The sequence below is a fragment of the Somniosus microcephalus genome, chromosome 2 (assembly GCF_052327205.1).
Source record: "Somniosus microcephalus isolate GS21.2 chromosome 2, FLI_Smic_1.0, whole genome shotgun sequence".
Classification (NCBI taxonomy): Eukaryota; Metazoa; Chordata; class Chondrichthyes; order Squaliformes; family Somniosidae; genus Somniosus; species Somniosus microcephalus.
The window spans coordinates 5136989-5158118 of record NC_140988.1 but is presented as its reverse complement, the minus strand read 5'-3'; the positions used below and the strand labels follow the sequence as shown (position 1 = coordinate 5158118).

The 21130-nt window shown below is 46.3% G+C and overlaps 1 protein-coding gene across 1 annotated transcript in view; it reads left to right on the top strand.

Moving 5' to 3' along the window:
• The window catches only part of LOC147122506 (uncharacterized), a 57719-nt gene extending 37109 nt beyond the window's left edge, over nt 1-20610 (top strand). Inside the window, exons 3-4 of the mRNA XM_086006022.1 lie at nt 5585-5663; nt 15243-20610. Coding sequence (XP_085862148.1) covers nt 5585-5663; nt 15243-15327 — 164 coding nt within the window. The 3' untranslated portion in view covers nt 15328-20610. The remainder of the gene's footprint in view (nt 1-5584; nt 5664-15242) is intronic.
• Nucleotides 20611-21130: the final 520 nt, after the last annotated feature.

The following is a 21130-nucleotide window of genomic DNA, read 5'->3' as shown; positions in this document are numbered from 1 at the left end:
ATCCTCTCCTCTTCATTTCCTCACTAGAATCCACTCCTCTTCATTTCTTCACTAGAATCCACTCCTCTTCATTTCCTCACTAGAATCCATTCCTCTTCATTTCCTCACTAGAATCCTCTCCTCTTCATTTCCTCACTAGAATCCACTCCTCTTCATTTCTTCACTAGAATCCTCTCCTCTTCATTTCCTCACTAGAATCCACTCCTCTTCATTTCTTCACTAGAATCCTCTCCTCTTCATTTCCTCACTAGAATCCACTCCTCTTCATTTCCTCACTAGAATCCACTCCTCTTCATTTCCTCACTAGAATCCACTCCTCTTCATTTCCTCACTAGAATCTACTCCTCTTCATTTCCTCACTAGAATCCACTCCTCTTCATTTCCTCACTAGAATCCACTCCTCGTCATTTCCTCACTTGAATCCTCTCCTCTTCATTTCCTCACTAGAATCCACTCCTCTTCATTTCCTCAGTAGAATCCACTGCTCTTCATTTCCTCACTAGAATCCACTCCTCTTCATTTCCTCACTAGAATCCTCTCCTCTTCATTTCCTCACTAGAATCCTCTCCTCTTCATTTCCTCACTAGAATCCACTCCTCTTCATTTCCTCACTAGAATCCACTCCTCTTCATTTCCTCACTAGAATCCTGTCCTCTTCATTTCCTCACTAGAATCCACTCCTCTTCATTTCCTCACTAGAATCCTCTCCTCTTCATTTCCTCACTAGAATCCTCTCCTCTTCATTTCCTCACTAGAATCCACTCCTCTTCATTTCCTCACTAGAATCCACTCCTCTTCATTTTCTCACTAGAATCCACTCCTCTTCATTTCCTCACTAGAATCCTCTCCTCTTCATTTCCTCACTAGAATCCACTCCTCTTCATTTCCTCAGTAGAATCCACTGCTCTTCATTTCCTCACTAGAATCCACTCCTCTTCATTTCCGCACTAGAATCCTCTCCTCTTCATTTCCTCACTAGAATCCTCTCCTATTCATTTCCTCACTAGAATCCTCTCCTCTTCATTTCTTCACTAGAATCCACGGCTCTTCATTTGCTCAGTAGAATCCACTGCTCTTCATTTCCTCACTAGAATCCTCTCCTCTTCAGTTCCTCACTAGAATCCTCTCCTCTTCATTTCGTCACTAGAATCCACTCCTCTTCATTTCCTCAGTAGAATCCACTGCTCTTCATTTCCTCACTAGAATCCTCTCCTCTTCATTTCCTCACTAGAATCCTCTCCTCTTCATTTCCTCCCTAGAATGCTCTCCTCTTCATTTCCTCACTAGAATCCACTCCTGTTCATTTCCTCACTGGAATCCACTCCTCTTCATTTCCTCACTAGAATCCACTCCTCTTCATTTCCTCACTAGAATCCTCTCCTCTTCATTTCCTCACTAGAATCCACTCCTCTTCATTTCCTCAGTAGAATCCACTGCTCTTCATTTCCTCACTAGAATCCACTCCTCTTCATTTCCTCACTAGAATCCTCTGCTCTTCATTTCCTCACTAGAATCCTCTCCTCTTCATTTCCTCACTCGAAGCCACTCCTCTTCATTTCCTCACTAGAATCCACTCCTCTTCATTTCCTCACTAGAATCCTCTCCTCTTCATTTCCTCACTAGAATCCACTCCTCTTCATTTCTTCACTAGAATCCACTCCTCTTCATTTCTTCACTAGAATCCACTCCTCTTCATTTCCTCACTAGAATCCTCTCCTCTTCATTTCCTCACTAGAATCCACTCCTCTTCATTTCTTCACTAGAATCCTCTCCTCTTCATTTCCTCACTAGAATCCTCTCCTCTTCATTTCCTCACTAGAATCCTCTCTTCATTTCCTCACTAGAATCCACTCCTCTTCATTTCCTCACTAGAATCCACTCCTCTTCATTTCCTCACTAGAATCTACTCCTCTTCATTTCCTCACTAGAATCCACTCCTCTTCATTTCCTCACTAGAATCCACTCCTCGTCATTTCCTCACTTGAATCCTCTCCTCTTCATTTCCTCACTAGAATCCACTCCTCTTCATTTCCTCAGTAGAATCCACTGCTCTTCATTTCCTCACTAGAATCCACTCCTCTTCATTTCCTCACTAGAATCCTCTCCTCTTCATTTCCTCACTAGAATCCTCTCCTCTTCATTTCCTCACTAGAATCCACTCCTCTTCATTTCCTCACTAGAATCCACTCCTCTTCATTTCCTCACTAGAATCCTCTCCTCTTCATTTCCTCACTAGAATCCACTCCTCTTCATTTCCTCACTAGAATCCACTCCTCTTCATTTCCTCACTAGAATCCTGTCCTCTTCATTTCCTCACTAGAATCCACTCCTCTTCATTTCCTCACTAGAATCCTCTCCTCTTCATTTCCTCACTAGAATCCACTCCTCTTCATTTCCTCACTGGAATCCTCTCCTCTTCATTTCTTCACTAGAATCCTCTCCTCTTCATTTCCTCACTAGAATCCACTCCTCTTCATTTCTTCACTAGAATCTTCTCCTCTTCATTTCCTCACTAGAATCCTCTCCTCTTTATTTCCTCACTAGAATCCTCTCCTCTTCCTTTCCTCACTAGAATCCACTCCTCTTCATTTCTTCACTAGAATCCACTCCTCTTCATTTCCTCACTAGAATCCTGTCCTCTTCATTTCCTCACTAGAATCCACTCCTCTTCATTTCGTCACTAGAATCCTCTCCTCTTCATTTCCTCACTAGAATCCACTCCTCTTCTTTTCCTCACTAGAATCCACTCCTCTTCATTTCCTCACTAGAATCCACTCCTCTTCATTTCCTCACCAGAATCCTCTCCTCTTCATTTCCTCACTAGAATCCACTCCTCTTCTTTTCCTCACTAGAATCCACTGCTCTTCGTTTCCTCACTAGAATCCTCTCCTCTTCATTACCTCACTAGAATCCACTCCTCTTCGTTTCCTCACTAGAATCCTCTCCTCTTCATTACCTCACTAGAATCCACTCCTCTTCATTTCCTCACCAGAATCCTCTCCTCTTCATTTCCTCACTAGAATCCTCTCCTCTTCATTTTCTCACTAGAATCCACTCCTCTTCATTTCCTCACCAGAATCCTCTCCTTTTCATTTCCTCACTAGAATCCTCTCCTCTTCATTTCCTCACTAGAATCCTCTCCTCTTCATTTCCTCACTAGAATCCACTGCTCTTCATTTCCTCACTAGAATCCTCTCCTCTTCATTTCCTCACGAGAATCCTCTCCTCTTCATTTCCTCACTCGAATCCACTGCTCTTCATTTCCTCACTAGAATCCTCTCCTCTTCATTTCCTCACTAGAATCCTCTCCTCTTCATTTCCTCACTAGAATCCTCTCCTCTTCATTTCCTCACCAGAATCCTCTCCTCTTCATTTCCTCACTAGAATCCACTCCTCTTCATTTCCTCACTAGAATCCTCTCTTCATTTCCTCACTAGAATCCACTCCTCTTCATTTCCTCACTAGAATCCTCTCCTCTTCATTTCCTCACTAGAATCCTCTCCTCTTCATTTCTTCACTAGAATCCACTCCTCTTCATTTCCTCACTAGAATCCACTCCTCTTCATTTCCTCACTAGAATCCACTCCTCTTCATTTCCTCACTAGAATCCACTCCTCTTCATTTCTTCACTCGAATCCACTCCTCTTCATTTCCTCACTAGAATTCTCTCCTCTTCATTTCCTCACAAGAATCCACTCCTCTTCATTTCCTCACTAGAATCCTCTCCTCTTCATTTCCTCACAAGAATCCACTCCTCTTCATTTCCTCACTAGAATCCACTCCTCTTCATTTCTTCACTCGAATCCACTCCTCTTCATTTCCTCACTAGAATCCTCTCCTCTTCATTTCCTCACTAGAATCCACTCCTCTTCATTTCCTCACTAGAATCCTCTCCTCTTCATTTCCTCACTAGAATCCTCTCCTCTTCATTTCCTCACTAGAATCCTCTCCTCTTCATTTCCTCACTAGAATCCTCTCCTCTTCATTTCCTCAGTAGAATCCTCTCCTCTTCATTTCCTCACTAGAATCCTCTCCTCTTCATTTCCTCACTAGAATCCACTCCTCTTCATTTCCTCACTAGAATCCACTCCTCTTCATTTCCTCACTAGAACCCACTCCTCTTCATTTCTTCACTAGAATCCACTCCTCTTCATTTCCTCACTAGAATTCTCTCTTCATTTCCTCACTAGAATCCACTCCTCTTCATTTCCTCACTAGAATCCTCTCCTCTTCATTTCCTCTCTAGAATCCTCTCCTCTTCATTTCCTCACTAGAATCCTCTCCTCTTCATTTCCTCACTAGAATCCTCTCCTCTTCATTTCCTCACTAGAATCCTCTCCTCTTCATTTCCTCACTAGAATCCTCTCCTGTTCATTTCCTCACTAGAATCCACTCCTCTTCATTTCCTCACTAGAATCCACTCCTCTTCATTTCCTCACTAGAATCCGCTCCTCTTCATTTCTTCACTAGAATCCTCTCCTCTTCATTTCCTCACTAGAATCCACTCCTCTTCATTTCCTCACTAGAATCCATTCCTCTTCATTTCTTCAATCGAATCCTGTCCTCTTCATTTCCTCACTAGAATCCTCTCCTCTTTATTTCCTCACTAGAATCCACTCCTCTTCATTTCCTCACTAGAATCCACTCTGCTTCATTTCCGCACTAGAATCCACTCCTCTTCATTTCCTCACTGGAATCCTTTCCTCTTCATTTCCTCACGGACAGAAATGGACGCTAGAGTACGTTTTCGTTTAATTTTTTTTGCATCAAAAAGTAATGATGATGATGTATTGCAACCAAGTCTTCTGCCTTTTCAATCTTACTACTATATATAAACTTATATAGAAGGTGCCGCACAGAAACTGACCATTCAGCCAGTGTTTATGCTCCACACGATTCTCCTCCCATTCTATTTACTTCATCTCACCCTATCAGCATATCCTTCTATCCCTTTCTCCCTCATGTGTTTATCCAGCTTCCCCTTAAATGCATCGATACTATTCGCCTCGACCACTCCCTGTGATGGCGAGTTCCACATTCTCACCACTCTCTGGGGAAAGAAGTTTCTCCTGAATTCCTGATTGGATTTATTAGTGACTCTCTTATATTGATGACCCCTAGTTCTGGTCTCCCCCACAAGTGGAAACATTTTCTCCGTCTACCCTATCAAACCCCTTCATAATTTTAAAGAGCTCTATCAGGTCACCCCTCAGCCTTCTCTTTTCTAGAGAGAAGAGCCTGTTTAATCTTTCCTGATAGATGAATCCTCTCAGTTCTGGTATCATTCTTACAAATCTTTTTTGCACCTTCTCCAGTGCCTCTATACCCTTTCTATAGTCTGGAGGTCAGGCTGCACTCTGGGATTCACTCTCGTACCCTAGTTATGAAAATGAATGCCTGGCCTTTTTTTCCTCCCGAGTCTTTTACGTAGCCTGTTAACATCTCAATGATTGCAATCTATTGCAAGCATTTCCAATCATACTCTGTTTTTAAGTAGGTGTTGAGCGATTTTTCAACATATTTGACTTTTTTAATTCAACCTTATTTTCTCCGTGGTCACATTTTCTTTTGTTTCCACCACCAGGAAGCGTGGCAGCCATCTCCGTGGTGGTCATCATAGCAGTGTTGGTGCTGTTTGGAGGAGTTGTCTACTTTAAGTTAAGGTAAGAGCTACATGGATCCTGTCTGTCACAGAAAACCCTTTCAGCTGCAGCTGGTGGTCAGTTAATATTTTGTTAACGTTCCTGTCACATCTTTTGGGTTATTACACTTGATGCCGTACTCTCGGGGTACGGGGGCATAGTGCTTATGTTGCTGGGCTAGTAATCCAGAGGCCTGGACTAATGATCCAGCGACGTGAGTTCAAGTCCCACCACGGCAGCTGGGGACTTTAAATTCAAATCATTAAATTAAAGTCTAACCACCGCCCCTTGACATTCAACGGCATTACCATCGCCGAATCCTCCACCATCAACATCCTGGGGGTCACCATTGACCAGAAACTTAACTGAACCAGCCACATAAATACAGTGGCTACAAGAGCGGGTCAGAGGCTGGGTATTCTGTGGTGAGTGTCTCACCTCCTGACTCCCCAAAGCCTTTCCGCCATCTACAAGGCACAAGTCAGGAGTGTGCTGGAATACTCTCCACTTGCCTGGATGAGTGCAGCTCCAACAACACTCAAGAAGCTCGACACCATCCAGGGCAAAGCAGCCCGCTTGATTGGCCCCCCATCCACCACCTTAAACATTCACTCCCTCCACCACCGGCGCACCGTGGCTGCAGTGTGTACCATCTACAAGAAGCACTGCAGCAACTCGCCAAGGCATCTTCGGCAGCACCTCCCAAACCCGCAACCTCTACCGCCTAGAAGGACAAGGGCAGCAGGCGCATGGGAACATCACCACCTGCAAGTTCCCCTCCAAGTCACGCACCATCCTGACTTGGAAATATATTGTTGTTCCTTCATCGTCGCTGGGTCAAAATCCTGGAACTCCCTCCCTAACAGCACTGTGGGAGCACCTTCACCACACGGACTGCAGCGGTTCAAGAAGGCGGCTCACCACCACCTTCTCAAGGGCAACTGGGGATGGGCAATAAATGCTGGCCTTACCAGCGACACCCAGATCCGAGGAACGAATTAAAATAAACTTTCTCGGTTTCAGCTTTGGAGAGATACTTTGGAGAGCAAAAAATAACAAAAAGATTGATTAAGAAAGGGAAGATAGATTATGAAAGTAAATTAGCAAAAAATATAAAAACAGATAGTAAGAGTTTTTATAGTTATATAAAAAGAAAAAGTGTGGCTAAAGTAAATGTTGGTCCCTTAGAGGATGAGACCAGGAAATTAATGGTGGGAAATATGGAGATGGCAAAAACACTGAATGAATATTTTGTATCAGTCTTTACAGCAGAAGACACTAAGGCCTAGAAATTCACTTTGGGCCCGCCAGCTGGCGTGCGCCCAAAAGTTAGCGCTGAGCGCGGAGCCAGTTGCGCCCGTCAGATATTCGGTTTTTGCGCCCCAAGTCGGAACCGGGCGCTATTCCGGGGTGTGCCCGCCCCCGCTTGGAGCGCTGAAACTGAATTTCAGCGCTCTAGGCGCCGCTGCGCCACCCGCTGCGGAGTGGCAGGCTGCGGTACTGCAGGCCTCCTCCTTCTCTTAAGGGGGAGGTGCCTGCAACGGGGAGATCGCCGCTGGATAGTGCCGGCAAATGAGCCCGGCACCACGGAGAAGTGCCGGGTTCGCGGAAAGCAGCCGGCAATGCCGCGGGGGGTGGGGTGGAGGAGGCCGGGGAAGGAGGTGCGGGCAGGCGGCCGCCGAAAAAGCGGCCGGCCGCACCTCCACCTTAAAGCGCCCCACTAAGGCTACAGTACGGCCCCGTTTTCTGATCGCTGTTTGCGGCCGCTGCGGAAGAGGCGGCCGCAACTAAGTATGGCGGTCGGGCTGGTAGCGGGGTGGTAGCGGGGCACTGCGCACACCGATGACGTCATCGGTGGCGGCGCGGCGCTACTGGCTAACGCCGCCATTACCGCAGCGCTGAATATCGGCGAAAGCTCAGCAAGTGGCGCAAAAGCCCTCTTTGGGCGAAAACTGGGCGCAAAGCCTACTGAATTTCTAGGCCTAAGAATATCCCAACACTGGACAAACAGGGGGCTATAGGGGGGGAGGAGCTAAACACGATCAAAATCACTAAGGAAGTGGTACTCGGTAAAATAATGGGACTCAAGGCGGATAAATCACCTGGACCTGATGGCTTACATCCTAGGGTCTTGAGGGAAGTGGCGGTAGGGATTGTGGATGCATTGGTAATAATTTTCCAAAACTCCCTGGACTCAGCAAAGGCCCCGGCAGACTGGAAAACTGCTAATGTAACACCCTTATTTAAAAAGGGCAGTAGACAGAAGGCTGGAAGCTATAGACCGGTTAGCCTAACATCTGTGGTAGGTAAAATTTTGGAGTCCATTATTAAGGAGACAGTAACAGGACATTTGGATAATCATAATTTAATAGGACAAAGTCAGCATGGTTTTATGAAGGGGAAGTCATGTTTGACAAATGTGCTGGAGTTCTTTGAGGAAGTAACATACCGAGGCCAGGAACACGGGCGTCGACCACGAGCAACCGCCCAGCAGTCAGGCAGAGATCCAACTTCACAGGGGAGGCTGTGGAGAGCCGGGCTTGGTTCCCCAGCCACAACGAGCAGTAAGAGACTGACGACAGGTCCAGCGCAGACCCTTCCCGAGCAGCGGCGGCTGGAGCCGACCGACGGCGGCAAGAGAGCCGGGCAGCGTCGACGGGGTAAGAAAGAGGGTGAAGAGAGCAGGGCGCAGCCGGGGGTTGAACACCAAGCAGCGTCGAGGAAAATAAAACAAACCGGAGAGAGAGAGGGTAAGAAGCAGCCGGGTTCTAGACTGAGCGGCGTCGACAAATATCAAAAGAAGAACACGCAGAGCACAGCCAGGGCTCACGGGCTGAACAGGGTCCGCGGGGCAAAGAAAGGGGAGACGCCATTGAGCCGCGGAGAAGCAGGGAGAGCGCGGAAGACGCCATTGAGCCGCGGAGAAGAAGGAAGAGCGCGCAAGACGCCATTTTGAGAAGACGCAGCGGAGAAGAAGGGCGAGCGCGGGAAGGAAGGAAAGCGCGGGAGACGCCATTTTTTGCCAGCGGAGAAGAAGGGGAAGCGCGGGAGGTGCCATTGGTGATAGTTAACGCACACCCAAGGATGCCGAAGAGTGGCAGTATCTCTACGTTCGACAATGAAGTCGAAGGTTGGGCGACATATGTGGAACGTATTGAGGTGTACTGCAGGGTGAATGAAGTGCCAGATGCTAATAAAGCACTGGTTCTGTTAAATTCCATGGGTGCAAAAACTTATGGGTTACTGCGAAATCTAATAACCCCAGAGAAGCCGGTAAACAAGAATTTTGAAAGCATAGTAGAAATCCTACAGGACCACTTAAACCCCACACCGCTGCTGATAGCAGAACGATTTAAGTTCCATAAAAGGAACCAACACAAAGACGAAAGCAATGCTGAGTACCTAATGGAACTGCGCAAGCTATCGAAACACTGCCAGTTTGGAGCGGGACTAGCAGACACGTTAAGGGACAAGTTTGTGTGTGGGCTACAAAGTGAAGGAACCCAGAAACGGCTTCTATCAGAAAAGGACCTTACGCTGGACAAAGCTTTCAATATGGCAGTATCACACGAAGCAGCCGCAAGGGGCGCTGCAGAGATACAACGGAGACCGCAAGAATATGGCACCAATGAAATGTCCTATGGAACAGGGAAGTGCTATCGCTGCGGCAGAACAACACATGACCAGAAAGATTGTTGGTTCAAGGACCAAGTGTGCAGACAGTGTGGGAAAGCAGGACACATAGCAAGAGTCTGCAGGTCTGGGAAGAAAACCAACAGTAAGAAATCTCCACAGGAGAAGTACAAAAAGGTACACCAGGTGATGGACAGTGGTTCAGACGAACAGAAAAGTGACACAGACTCCGGAAGCAAGGAGCTGGGTTGTCTGAAACTACATAAGGTAACCGAAATGGAGGATCACCAGACTATCTGGGTTACACTCAAGATAGACGGAGTCCAAGTGGAAATGGAATTGGACACAGGGTCAGCTCTAACAGTTATAAATCAAAGAGACTACAAGCGGCTATTTTCACACATACCCTTGAAAGCTACAGAGATTGTCTTGAAGACGTATACGGGGCAAAAAGTCGACCCCAAAGGAAAAATAAGGGTGACAGTGACATATAAAGGCCAGGAAATACCTAAAATGGATATATATGTATTGCCAAATGGAGGACCACCACTGCTAGGACGTGAATGGATCCGGAAGATACAATTAGATTGGCATTCCATACAGGCACTGAAGGTTGAAGCCAAAAAGGATGACGACGTCACACCTGGACGACTGTCAAAAATGCTAACTGACGCAAAAGAAGTGTTCCAGGAGGGACTAGGAACACTAAAAGGAATAACAGCAACGATTAAAATAGAGGAAAATGCAAGCCCAAAGTTTCTGAAGGCCAGACCAGTGCCTTATGCAATCAGACCAGCTGTTTAAGCAGAGCTGGAAGGGTTGGAACGTTCAGGAGTACTGTCCAAAGTGGACTGGAGCGAGTGGGCTACACCCATCGTTCCTGTAATGAAGAGGTCGTTGAGTAATACGCCTGGGGAACCAAAGAAGGTCCGCATCTGTGGGGATTTTAAGGTGACAGTGAACCCAGTCCTTCACATGGTGCAATATCCGCTTCCACGAATTGAGGATATTTTCGCCTCGCTATCTGGAGGTAAACGCTTCACCAAAATTGATCTAGCCCAGGCGTACTTGCAAATGGAGGTAGAAGAAGCTTCGAAACATGACCTTACGATCAACACTCATAAAGGTCTCTATCAATACAACCGGCTGGTGTTTGGAGTAGCCTCGGCTCCGGCTATCTGGCAAAGGGCGATGGATCAGGTCCCGCAAGGGATTCCAGGGACCCAGTGTTATTTGGACGACATCTTGGTCACGGGCGAAAATGATGGTGATCACCTCGCCAACTTGGAGAAGGTGCTCACCAGATTAAAGGAGCATGGGCTACGAGCTAATCGCCACAAGTGCGAGTTTTTCCAGAAACAGATCTCGTATTGTGGCCACGTCATCGATGAAGAGGGGTTACATAAGTCCCCTAACAAGATTGAGGCAGTAGTCAAGGCTCCAGCACCGGAAAATGTGGCACAACTGAGGTCGTTCCTCGGGCTGGTAAACTATTACCATAAGTTCTTACCAAATTTGTCTACGGTATTACACCCGCTGAACACCCTACTGCAAACAGGGGTACCATGGAAGTGGGATGACGAACGTAGACGAGCTTTGCAGAAGTGTAAAGAATTGATCACATCAAAAGAGGTGTTGGCCCATTTCAACCCAGCACTACCAATTCGTTTGGCATGTGATGCATCACCCTACGGTATTGGAGCGGTGCTGTCGCACAAATTCCCAGACGGGTTGGAGAGGCCAGTAGCCTTTGCGTCTCGGTCACTAACCTCAGCCGAGCGCAACTACGCCCAGATTGACAGGGAGGCCCTCAGCCTAGTATGGGGAGTAAAAAAATTCAACCACTATCTGCATGGGCAGAAGTTCACCTTGCTGACTGACCACCAACCACTTGTCTCCATCTTTAATCCTAAGAAGGGCGTTCCAGTGATGACTGCACAGCGGTTACAAAGATGGTCCCTGTTTCTAGGGGCGAATCAATATGAAATAGAATATAAAGGCACGAAACAGCATGGGAACGCTGATGGGCTATCGTGCCTGCCACTGCCTACTGTGGAGGAAGCACCAGCAGTGGACCCTATCGAGATATTTTATTCGTCGATAATTGAGCGATTGCCAGTAACAAACGCGGATATAGAGAAGGAGACCCGCAATGATCCGACGCTGTCATGGGTATATGAATTGACGGTGAGGGGATGGCCAACACATGGCGACTCACTGTTGCCAGCATTCTCATCCAGAAGAGAACAGCTGTCTGTATGCCAGGGGACAGTGATGTGTGGATCCAGAGTGGTGATTCCACCCAAGTTAAGGGAGGGAGTGCTAAATAAGCTACATGAAGGTCATCTGGGGGGAGTGAAAATGAAAAGCCTTGCTGGGGCTTATGTGTGGTGGCCGGGAATCGATCAACAAATCGAAGACCTAACTAAGAGCTGCCTAGGATGCCAGAAGGTCCAAAGTGCACCACCACATGCCCCTCTACACCCATGGGAGTGGCTCTCCTCTCCATGGCAACGGGCGCATATTGATTTCGCTGGTCCATTCATGGACTCAATGTTCTTAATAGCAGTGGATGCTCATTCAAAGTGGCCTGAGGTGATAAAAATGTCTTCAACCACTACAGAGAAAATGATTGCAGTCCTACAGACCATATTTGCCAGAAATGGTTTGCCAGAGCAGATTTGCTCTGATGATGGACCACAGTTTGTGTCCGACGAGTTCCAAAAATTCATGAAAAGGAATGGGGTAAGGCATTACACATCCGTCCCGTATCATCCAGCCACAAATGGATTGGCTGAGAGGTTTGTACAAACCTTTAAGAAGGCGATAAAGGCCATGTGCGACGATGAAATTCCACTACAGCATAAGATGGACAATTTCTTATTAGCCTACCGAAACGCGACACATGCAGTTACCAACCAGACCCCGGCCATGATGTTCTTTAACCGAAGGTTGAGATCTCGTCTGGACTTGCTCAGACCAAATGTGTGAAGAAATGTTGAGGACAAACAATTCCAGCACATCAATGAGAAGCCGACAAGGAGCTTCAATGTAGGGCAACCAGTCTTGGCCCGTGACTATCGAACAGAGAAGTGGCAACCCGGAACGATATGTACAAGGCAGGGGCCATTAATGTACACAGTGGATGTTGGGGAGAACATTGTGAGACGCCACGTTGATCAGATCTTAGCGTCACAGGAACGCGTCAACCCCATGTCTCGAGTACCTGGGGATGAACCCGACATACCGGTAGCATCTACTTCAGACCCAGTAGCAGTGGAACCCGATGAACTACCCGATGAAAAGGGGTCAGAATCGTCTCTGCACCAAGAACAAGAACCTCTGGAAAGGCGCTATCCCGAAAGGGTCAGGAAGCCGCCCCAAAGACTGAATCTATAAATGGACTTTTGTTTTTAATGTACATGTAAAAATGTTAATTGTTATTTGAATATTAGGGGGTATTAATCTAAAAGGGGAGGAATTGTAGCGTATGTGCCTTTAAGTCAGAACTACTTTTACAGCTCCTGTATACTGTAGTACCGGCAGTGACCACACCGGTATATAAGCTTTGCGCATGCCTCTGTACCCCCAGTCTAGAGATTACCCTCCTCCAGTAAAGACCTGTTATTTGTTAATGTACAGCATCCGTGTGATTATTTATCCATTGAACCACGGATCTAACAGTCCCCAACTCTTTACAATCTATATTAACGATTTGGAGGAGGGGACCGAGTGTAACATATCAAAGTTTGCAGATGATACTAAGATGGGAGGGAAAGTAGTGAGTGAGGAGGACATAAAAAACCTGCAAGGGGACATAGACAGGCTAAGTAAGTGGGCAGAGATTTGGCAGATGGAATACAATACTGGAAAGTGTGAGGTTATGCACTTTGGCAGGAAAACTCGTAGAGCAAGTTATTATCTTAATGGCAAGAAACTGGAAAGTACTGAAGTGCAAAGGGATCTGGGGGTCCTGGTGCACGAAACTCAAAAGGTTAGTATGCAGGTGCAGCAAGTGATTAAGAAGACCAATGGAATGTTGGCTTTCATTGCTAGGGGGATAGAATATAAAAATAGGGAGGTATTGCTTCAGTTGTACAAGGTATTGGTGAGACCGCACCTGGAATACTGCCTACAGTTTTGGTGTCCATACTTAAGAAAGGACATACTTGCTCTCGAGTCAGTACAAAGAAGGTTCACTCGGTTAATCCCAGGGATGAGGGGATGGACATATGAGGAGAGGTTGAGTAGATTGGGACTCTACTCATTGGAGTTCAGAAGAATGAGAGGCGATCTTATTGAAACATATAAGATTGTGAAGGGGTTGGATCGGGTGGATGCGGGGAGGATGTTCCCGATGATGGGTGAAACTAGAACTAGGGGGCATAGTCTTAGAATAAGGGGCTGCTCTTTCAAAACTGAGATGAGGAGGAACTACTTCACTCAGAGGGTGGTAGGTCCATGGAATATGCTGCCCCAAAAAGCTGTAGAAGCTACATTATTACATAAATTTAAAACAGAAATAATCATAATCATAATCATAATCAACTTTATTGTCATTGTTAGTGCACAAGTGCAGTACAACGAAATGTAGGCTTGCGGCTCCCGAGAGTGTACATTTAGATTAAGACATTTAAACATTCAACATACATTTGGCTTGTAATACATTAACATAAACATAACCATAATAAAGTGCATTGGCAGATGTGCAGGCTTTAGAGTTTATTTGTGGAGTTCAGTAGGATGACAGCCCTGGGAAAGAAGCTGTTCCTAAATCTTGTCGTACGGGTGCGAATGCATCTGTAGCGTCTCCCAGATGGCAGGAGGGCGAACAGACTGTAGCTAGGGTGGGTGGGGTCTTTGATGATGGACCGTGACCTCCGTAAACAGCGTTTCTGGTATATGTGCTCTATGGTCGGTAGCCGGGTGCCGGTAATGCGTTGGGCAGTTTTGACTACCCGCTGCAGGGCTTTCCGGTCATAGTAGCTACAGCTGCCATACCATACTGTGATACAGTTCGTCAGGATGCTCTCTATTGTGCAGCGGTAAAAGTTAGAGAGGATCAGGGGTGACAGGTTACATCCCTTCAGCCTCCTTAGGAAATATAGGCGCTGCTGGGCCTTCTTCACCAGAGAGGAGGTATTGAGGGACCAGGAGAGGTCTTCCGTGATGTGGACTCCAAGGAACTTAAAGCTGTCCACCCTTTCCACCACAGCCCCATTGATGTGGATGGGGGTGTGTCTTCCACCTTTAGACTTCCTGAAGTCCACAATGATTTCTTTGGTTTTCTTGATGTTAAGGGCTAGGTTGTAATCGGCGCACCACTTCACGAGATGCTGGACCTCCTCCCTGTAGACAGTTTCCTATAAGTAAAGGGAATTAAGGGTTACGGGGAGCGGGCAGGAATTTGGACATGAGTCTAGGTTCGGATCGGACATGGCCCTGTGGGTAGCGGAGCGGGCCCAGGGGCCGTGTAGCGTGATCCTGCTCCTATTTCGTGTGTCTAATTCTGTTAGATTCAGGAGATGGTTCTGTGATAGTGGATTGGCGGTTAGGATCAGATCAGCCATGATCTTATTGAATGGCGGAGCAGGCTCGAGGGGCCGATTGGCCTACTCCTGCTCCTATTTCTTATGTTCTTAGAGAAGCTGGGGTTGTTCTCTTGAGAGCAGAGAAGGTCAAGGGGAGATTTAATCGAGGCGTTCAGAATCATGAAGGGGTTTTGATAGAGTAGATGGGGAGAAACTATTTGCAGTGGCAGGCGGCTCGGTAACCAGAGCGATGTGAACTCAAATTCTTGACTTTAAAAGGACGCCGACGGAGACGCTCAATATCTGATGGTGCAAAATGAATAGGAATTTTGTCATCACTTTGGCTTGTTAATCTGAAATGTGCTGCTAAGACAATCTTCGAATATCTTGCAACTTGTAAATTCTCATCTCAAAAATTATTTTTTATTTGTTCTAGGAATTCTTCGTATGGACGACTGCTGGATGATCAGGATTATGGGACATGGGGGAATTACAATAACCCTTTGTATGATGATTCTTAAGAAGAGAAATAACGGGCAAAGGCTCCTTATTGCAGGCCTAGCGGGCTCGTTTATATTGGACCATCAATTGAAGATTATTGAAGTGTTTTTGTTTTTTTACAAACATGGCCAAGTATAATCAAGTTTGTTTTATTTCTTCCCATTGCCTTTACTCTGGTTTAAATGTATTTTTCTTCTGACACAAACGCCCCCCATTATGTGGAATGGCGTAGCTGTGTTGGCAGATTAATCACGTACGTCATCGCCCAAAGCATGACTGAGAGGCCCAAGTCAGTGGTTAGACTAACGGACACCTACAGGCTATTCCAAGTTAAGGGCGAGAGTGTTGGGGCCTTTCTTCTTGTTCCAGCTCTCCTTCTACATAAACTCCACCAAAATGGGGCGATTTTAACCCCACTCGCTCAGCAGAAACCTGGCGGGCGGGGCAGTTAAAATCGCCCCTGGCTCTTACCTGTCTGAAAGCCGCCATGATCGTAACATCTGCAATTTTAACCTGCTCTCCTGAGCCAGGCAACGAGGACAGGTGCCCGGAGCCAACAGGGTCCTTCTTTACATATGCAGGTCGTGACCCGATGACGTCATTGAGACCTGACTGTAATTTTAACTCAGGCCTGAGTGGGGAATCCCCCTGGAGTTAAAATCAAGGCCAATATATATGTAGAGAAATATGATTTAACTGTCTGACCTGTTTGAAACATTGGGCTGGATTTTCCAAGCCCCGAGGAGGTGGGTTTGGAGGTGGGAAAATTGCAGAATTGGGGGGGCAGGAACCCATCCTGCCCCCAACCCGCCTCCGTGCCAATGTTCCAGGAGATGGGTACCCAACCTGTGCTGGGAGCCGCCTCCCCGAGGCAGGAAGGGGATTAGTGCCAATTAACTGCCTGTTAACAGGTGGTTAACAGGCAGTTTTTTGCCTAATCCCTATTTTTAGCCCTGAAGTGTGGGCTTCCCGACGGCTCCGAACCACGCCAAGTTAGCGAGGTGGACCGTCGGTCTGCGGGGGTTGGAGGGGTCGAGATGTCCGTTGTGCAGGTGAGTGATGGGTGCATGTGTGCAGAGGTAAGTGTGTGAGTTAAGTGTAAAGTCTTTTAATAAGTTTTACTTATCTTTACTTTCTCCTGCAGGCTTCCTTCCTTCATTTCTCGGGAGTCCCTCATCTCACCGGCACAGAAAGCAGAATGGCCACTGAAATGTCAAAATCTGCAGCATTCTGCTTTCTGGTCTGGAGAGATCTCTAACTGAGTCTGAGTAGAAGGACTCAAGTTAGAAGACAGATTGTCAGTGTTTGACAGCTTCACAGAGCTGTCAAACGCTGATTTTTCATCTGTCAAAAGCTCTTGACAGATGAAATGTCAATCGCTGATGTCACCAGTAACCAGGTGTCCCTTAATTGGCCTGCTGAGCCCGCTGGGCGGGCTTAACAAGGTCAATCAAGGGAAAATAGCGTGGGTTGGCCACAAGTCAATGGAGGCGGGACTACAACCCAAAAAGTGGGAGTCCCGCCTCCATCACATCCACATTGACAAAATCCAGCCCATTATCTTTATGAGAGTTAAGACCAGATTTTTAGTCCTGAAGTTAATATTGGTGATAAAGTAAGAAATCCCAAGAGATGTGCTGGTACTCGAGTCTCAAATGCAATCCCTGTTCGAGTTTTAGTTTTACACCACAGTTCTGTTTGTGTCACGGGGCTATCCTCGCGTCAGAATGTTAACTTTCAAAGAGCAATTTTGCAACAGCTCCGTTCCAACTCTAGAGCTTTGACTGAGATGAATGAGAGACGGAGATAGAGCTGCAACACTACGTCCGCGTGCCCCCCCCCCCGGCCCCCACCAACCGCACCGGTTCTCCGACCCGCGCTTACTGCTAGCAAGGACCCACTGCCTCATGAAATGACCCCTTCTAAATATTTTTAACATCATTCGGTTATTGCCTCCAATAAAGCTGAGAATACTTCAGCATTGACGCAATCTGATGAAACTGTGGTGTGTATCCCGGACGTGTGGTCAAACCATAATGGAGGTGTTGTCAAATGTCAGCTGATAATCGCTCCCGTGCAGCGCCTTGGGGATGTTTTACTACGTTAAAGGCGCCGTATAAATGCTTGTTGTTGTTGTTGTAATATACCAGGACCAAGTTAAAGGGGATTGTTTTAAAACCTGGCTGTATATTTGGTGCAACTCATGTTATACGCACTGGACTGGAGGTGGAGCTTTCTTGAGGAGCTAACTTATAGTTCAGTAGGAGGAGGGCTAATGTTTTAGACCGCTGCAACCCAAGTAAACCTTCACTTGCACATTCCAGTATCAGTTCCCAAAATAAAAATACCTCATAATATACAGCACGAACTGTGTCTGGGCAGTTGGGAAATAAACCTGCAATTGACTGCCGCAGCTCAGATGACATACAATTCGCTGAAGACACTAAGTTTCGCAGCCAAGTGACACGTCTGGTGGGAATTGATAGCATTAGGGAGGTTGGGGGCTAACTGAGTTGAGGAGCAAAGAGATGGGTTTTCAAATGGACCAATGCAAGGTTGTGCAGATTGAAATGGGAAACATGGGGTGGAATAGAAATGCAAAAAAATAATAATAATTTTGGTTTAATTATTAATAGTTCACTAAGAGTTTTGCATGAAATCTGAAGATGTTATGAAGCAGGCTAATCAAGTATTGGGTGACCGCTTTGCGGAACACCTCCGTTCAGTCCGTAAGGATGACCTCGAGCTTCTGGTCACCTGTCATTTTAATTCACCGCTCCATTCCCACTCGGACCTCACCGTACTCGGGCTCTTGTATTGTTCCACGGAAGCTCAGCGTAAGCTCGAGGAACAGCACCTCATCTTCCGATTAGGCACTTTACGGCCTTCCGGATTCAATATCGAGTTCAACAATTTCAGATCATAACCTCGGCCCCTATTACATTTTTACTTATTTTTTATCCACACCTTTGTTTTGTGCCCTTCCCCCCTTTTTCTCTCTCCCACATGGCAGCTGTCTCTCATTCTGCCAGCGCATTTCACACCTAATCTAGAGCCGTCTTTTGTCTCCACTAGTCCGATCACCATCTCGTCTGGTTTTGAATACCTCTTAATGTCTCTTCACTTCTCTTTTGTTCTCTCCCAGCCTGGCCTTTTAATCTATTTCATTTCCTGTGCCTTTCCAGTCTTGACAAAGGGTTTGACCCAAAACGTTGACTCTATTTTCTCTCCACGGATGTTGCCTGGCCTGCTGAGTTTTTCCAGCATTTTCTGTTGTTTTAATCAAGTATTGGGCTTCATGGCAAGAGCATTTGGTTATGAGTTCAAACAAATTGTTCTGATCTTGATGGATCATTATTGAGGTCTACTTTTAGAATACTGTCCACAGACTTTGGACATCTGCCTGCAGAAGGATGTTGGAGGATGATGCTCAACAAGGCCCTTGTAAATAAATAAACTCATTGTGGGCCTCCCGTGCCCAGCTTCCGTCGGCAGGCCTGAGGTCTACGGCGCTTCCTTGTCCTGCAGTGAAAATGGCGCCATCAGGACTTCGGAATTTGAAAAATAGGCACCCGCTTCCGTGGGGCGGGCAGCCTCCCCGTGCCCATCAGGTCAGTTAAGATGGCGGGGCACGGGAATGCTGCACGAACAGCACCGCCACGTTAATCCCCCGCCCATGCCATTCCTGCTGGGCGGAGGGTGAGTGCTGGTGGGTTGAAACACTCCCTTCGTAGCCTGAGATGATCAAATTGTTTGATTACATTATTGATAAAGCTTTGAGAATGTTATTGTCATGGGAAGTGACTGTTCAAAGATGCATTATTTAGGTTTTAAGGTTAGGGAACCAAGGCGGGTAGATGGAGTTAAGATACAGATCAGCCCTGATCTGATAGAATGGCGGAACAGGCTCGAGGGGCTGAATGGCCTCCACCTGTTCCTATAAGTCCTTGTTTCTAGATGTAGTCTGGAGCTTTGCACGATCATTTTTGAGAGCAGGATAAATTTTGCAGAAGTTTATGCTCAGGAAATCGTGAGAGCAAAGCTTGAGTCTTGGAAACCACAAGGTTAGTTCTCACACACTGCCATGTATATTTAAATAATATTTATACCATAATCTCCTAGCAAAAACAATGCTAATGGGAATTGGGAAGTGTTGCTGAAATTACGTTAGGTGTAGATGCAGAGGTTTTTACAATCACCATGGAATAATGTCACAGGACTGACAGGACAGTACTAAAAGGGAATTACTTTGCGGATCAAAGATGGAATGATAAGGGAATTAAAAGCCCATTGTGTGGCATAATTAACAATTTACAGCTTCTGGTATCATTCAACCAACACCTAGAAACACATAATCTGGTTATTATCACAAAAAATCTAGACTGACACTCCCAGTGCAGTCCTGAGGGAGCGCCGCACTGTCGGAGGGGCAGTACTGAGGGAGCGCCGCACTGTCGGAGGGGCAGTACTGAGGGAGTGCTGCACTGTTGGAGGCACCGTCCTTTGGATGAGATCTTAAACCGAGGCCCCGTCTGCCCTCTCGATGTAAATGATCTTACAGCCACTATTTCGAAGAAGAGCTGGGGAGTTCTTCCAATGTCCTGGCCAAACCCCCCCCAGATTATCTGGTTGTTATCACTTTGCTGTTTGTGGGAGCTTGCTGTGCATTAATTGGCTGCCGCTTTTCCTACATTTACAACAGTGACTACATTTTAAAAAAAAAGTACTTCTTTGGCTGTAAAGTGCTTTGGGACGTCCTGAGGTGGTGAAAGGCGCTGGAGAAATGCAAGTCTTTTTCTTCTATTGTGCAAAGCAGGCGCTCACAAGAAAGAGAAACTCTAAAAAGAATGTGACACCTAATAAGATGTAAATAATATTTGAACCACCAGCGCACATTTATCACCGCACTGGGAATGTTGCAGCGTGTGGTACGGTTTTCAATGCTTAAACCATACTGAATTTATTATTGATGAACGCGTGTTGTCACTGGTATATATGGAGTTATTCGCACTATGTACAAAAGTCTTTGTAAAGCCTTGATTTGGGCTTTTTTGCGATTGTGCGGCAATGTATTTCACACTCAAGGCTATTGTTGCCTGACACAGGGAATCTAATGATAATTAAGCTGGATACCCATTTGAATGTATTTGTGTCTTACTCTCTGCCACTTGTGAACAATTAAATAACCTTTCAAGAGAGAAGCATGGCATAACCAAACAATCAACCATGGCTTATGGTTTTGATGTCATGGCTAATGTTGAAGCAGCTCATTAACTTATGGTGTAATAAACTTGCTGTCGATTCCTCTGTGTTATCTCGAGTCCTTCACTGGGAAATGTGCAGTTGTTAAGGAAGTTCACGGTAACCAAGGGAAAGGTGTTTTACTTCATGAAGTTTTCAAGATATTAAGGGGAACTGATAAGATAGATAGAGAGAAACTATTTCCGCTGGTTGGGGAGTCTAGGACTAGGAGACAGAGTCTAAAAATTAGAGCCAGACCTTTCAGGAGTGAAATTAGGAAACACTTCTACACACAAAGGGTGGTAGAAGTTTGGAATTTTCTTCCGCAAACGGCAACTGATGCTAGATCAATTGTTAATTTTAAATCGGAGATTGGTAGATTTTTGTCAACCAAAGCTATTAAGGGATACGGGGCAAAGGCGGATACAGGCTGAGCGTCCCAAATCCGGCAACCTTGGGACCGAGGCCGAGCCGGTTTTCAGGTTTTTCCGGACTTTGGAACGTTTTTCTGAAGTCCGAAGTCTGGAAACGCCCGAGCCCAGGTTGCGCTATTTCTGGTTTTTGGTAAGCATCCCTCAGGGT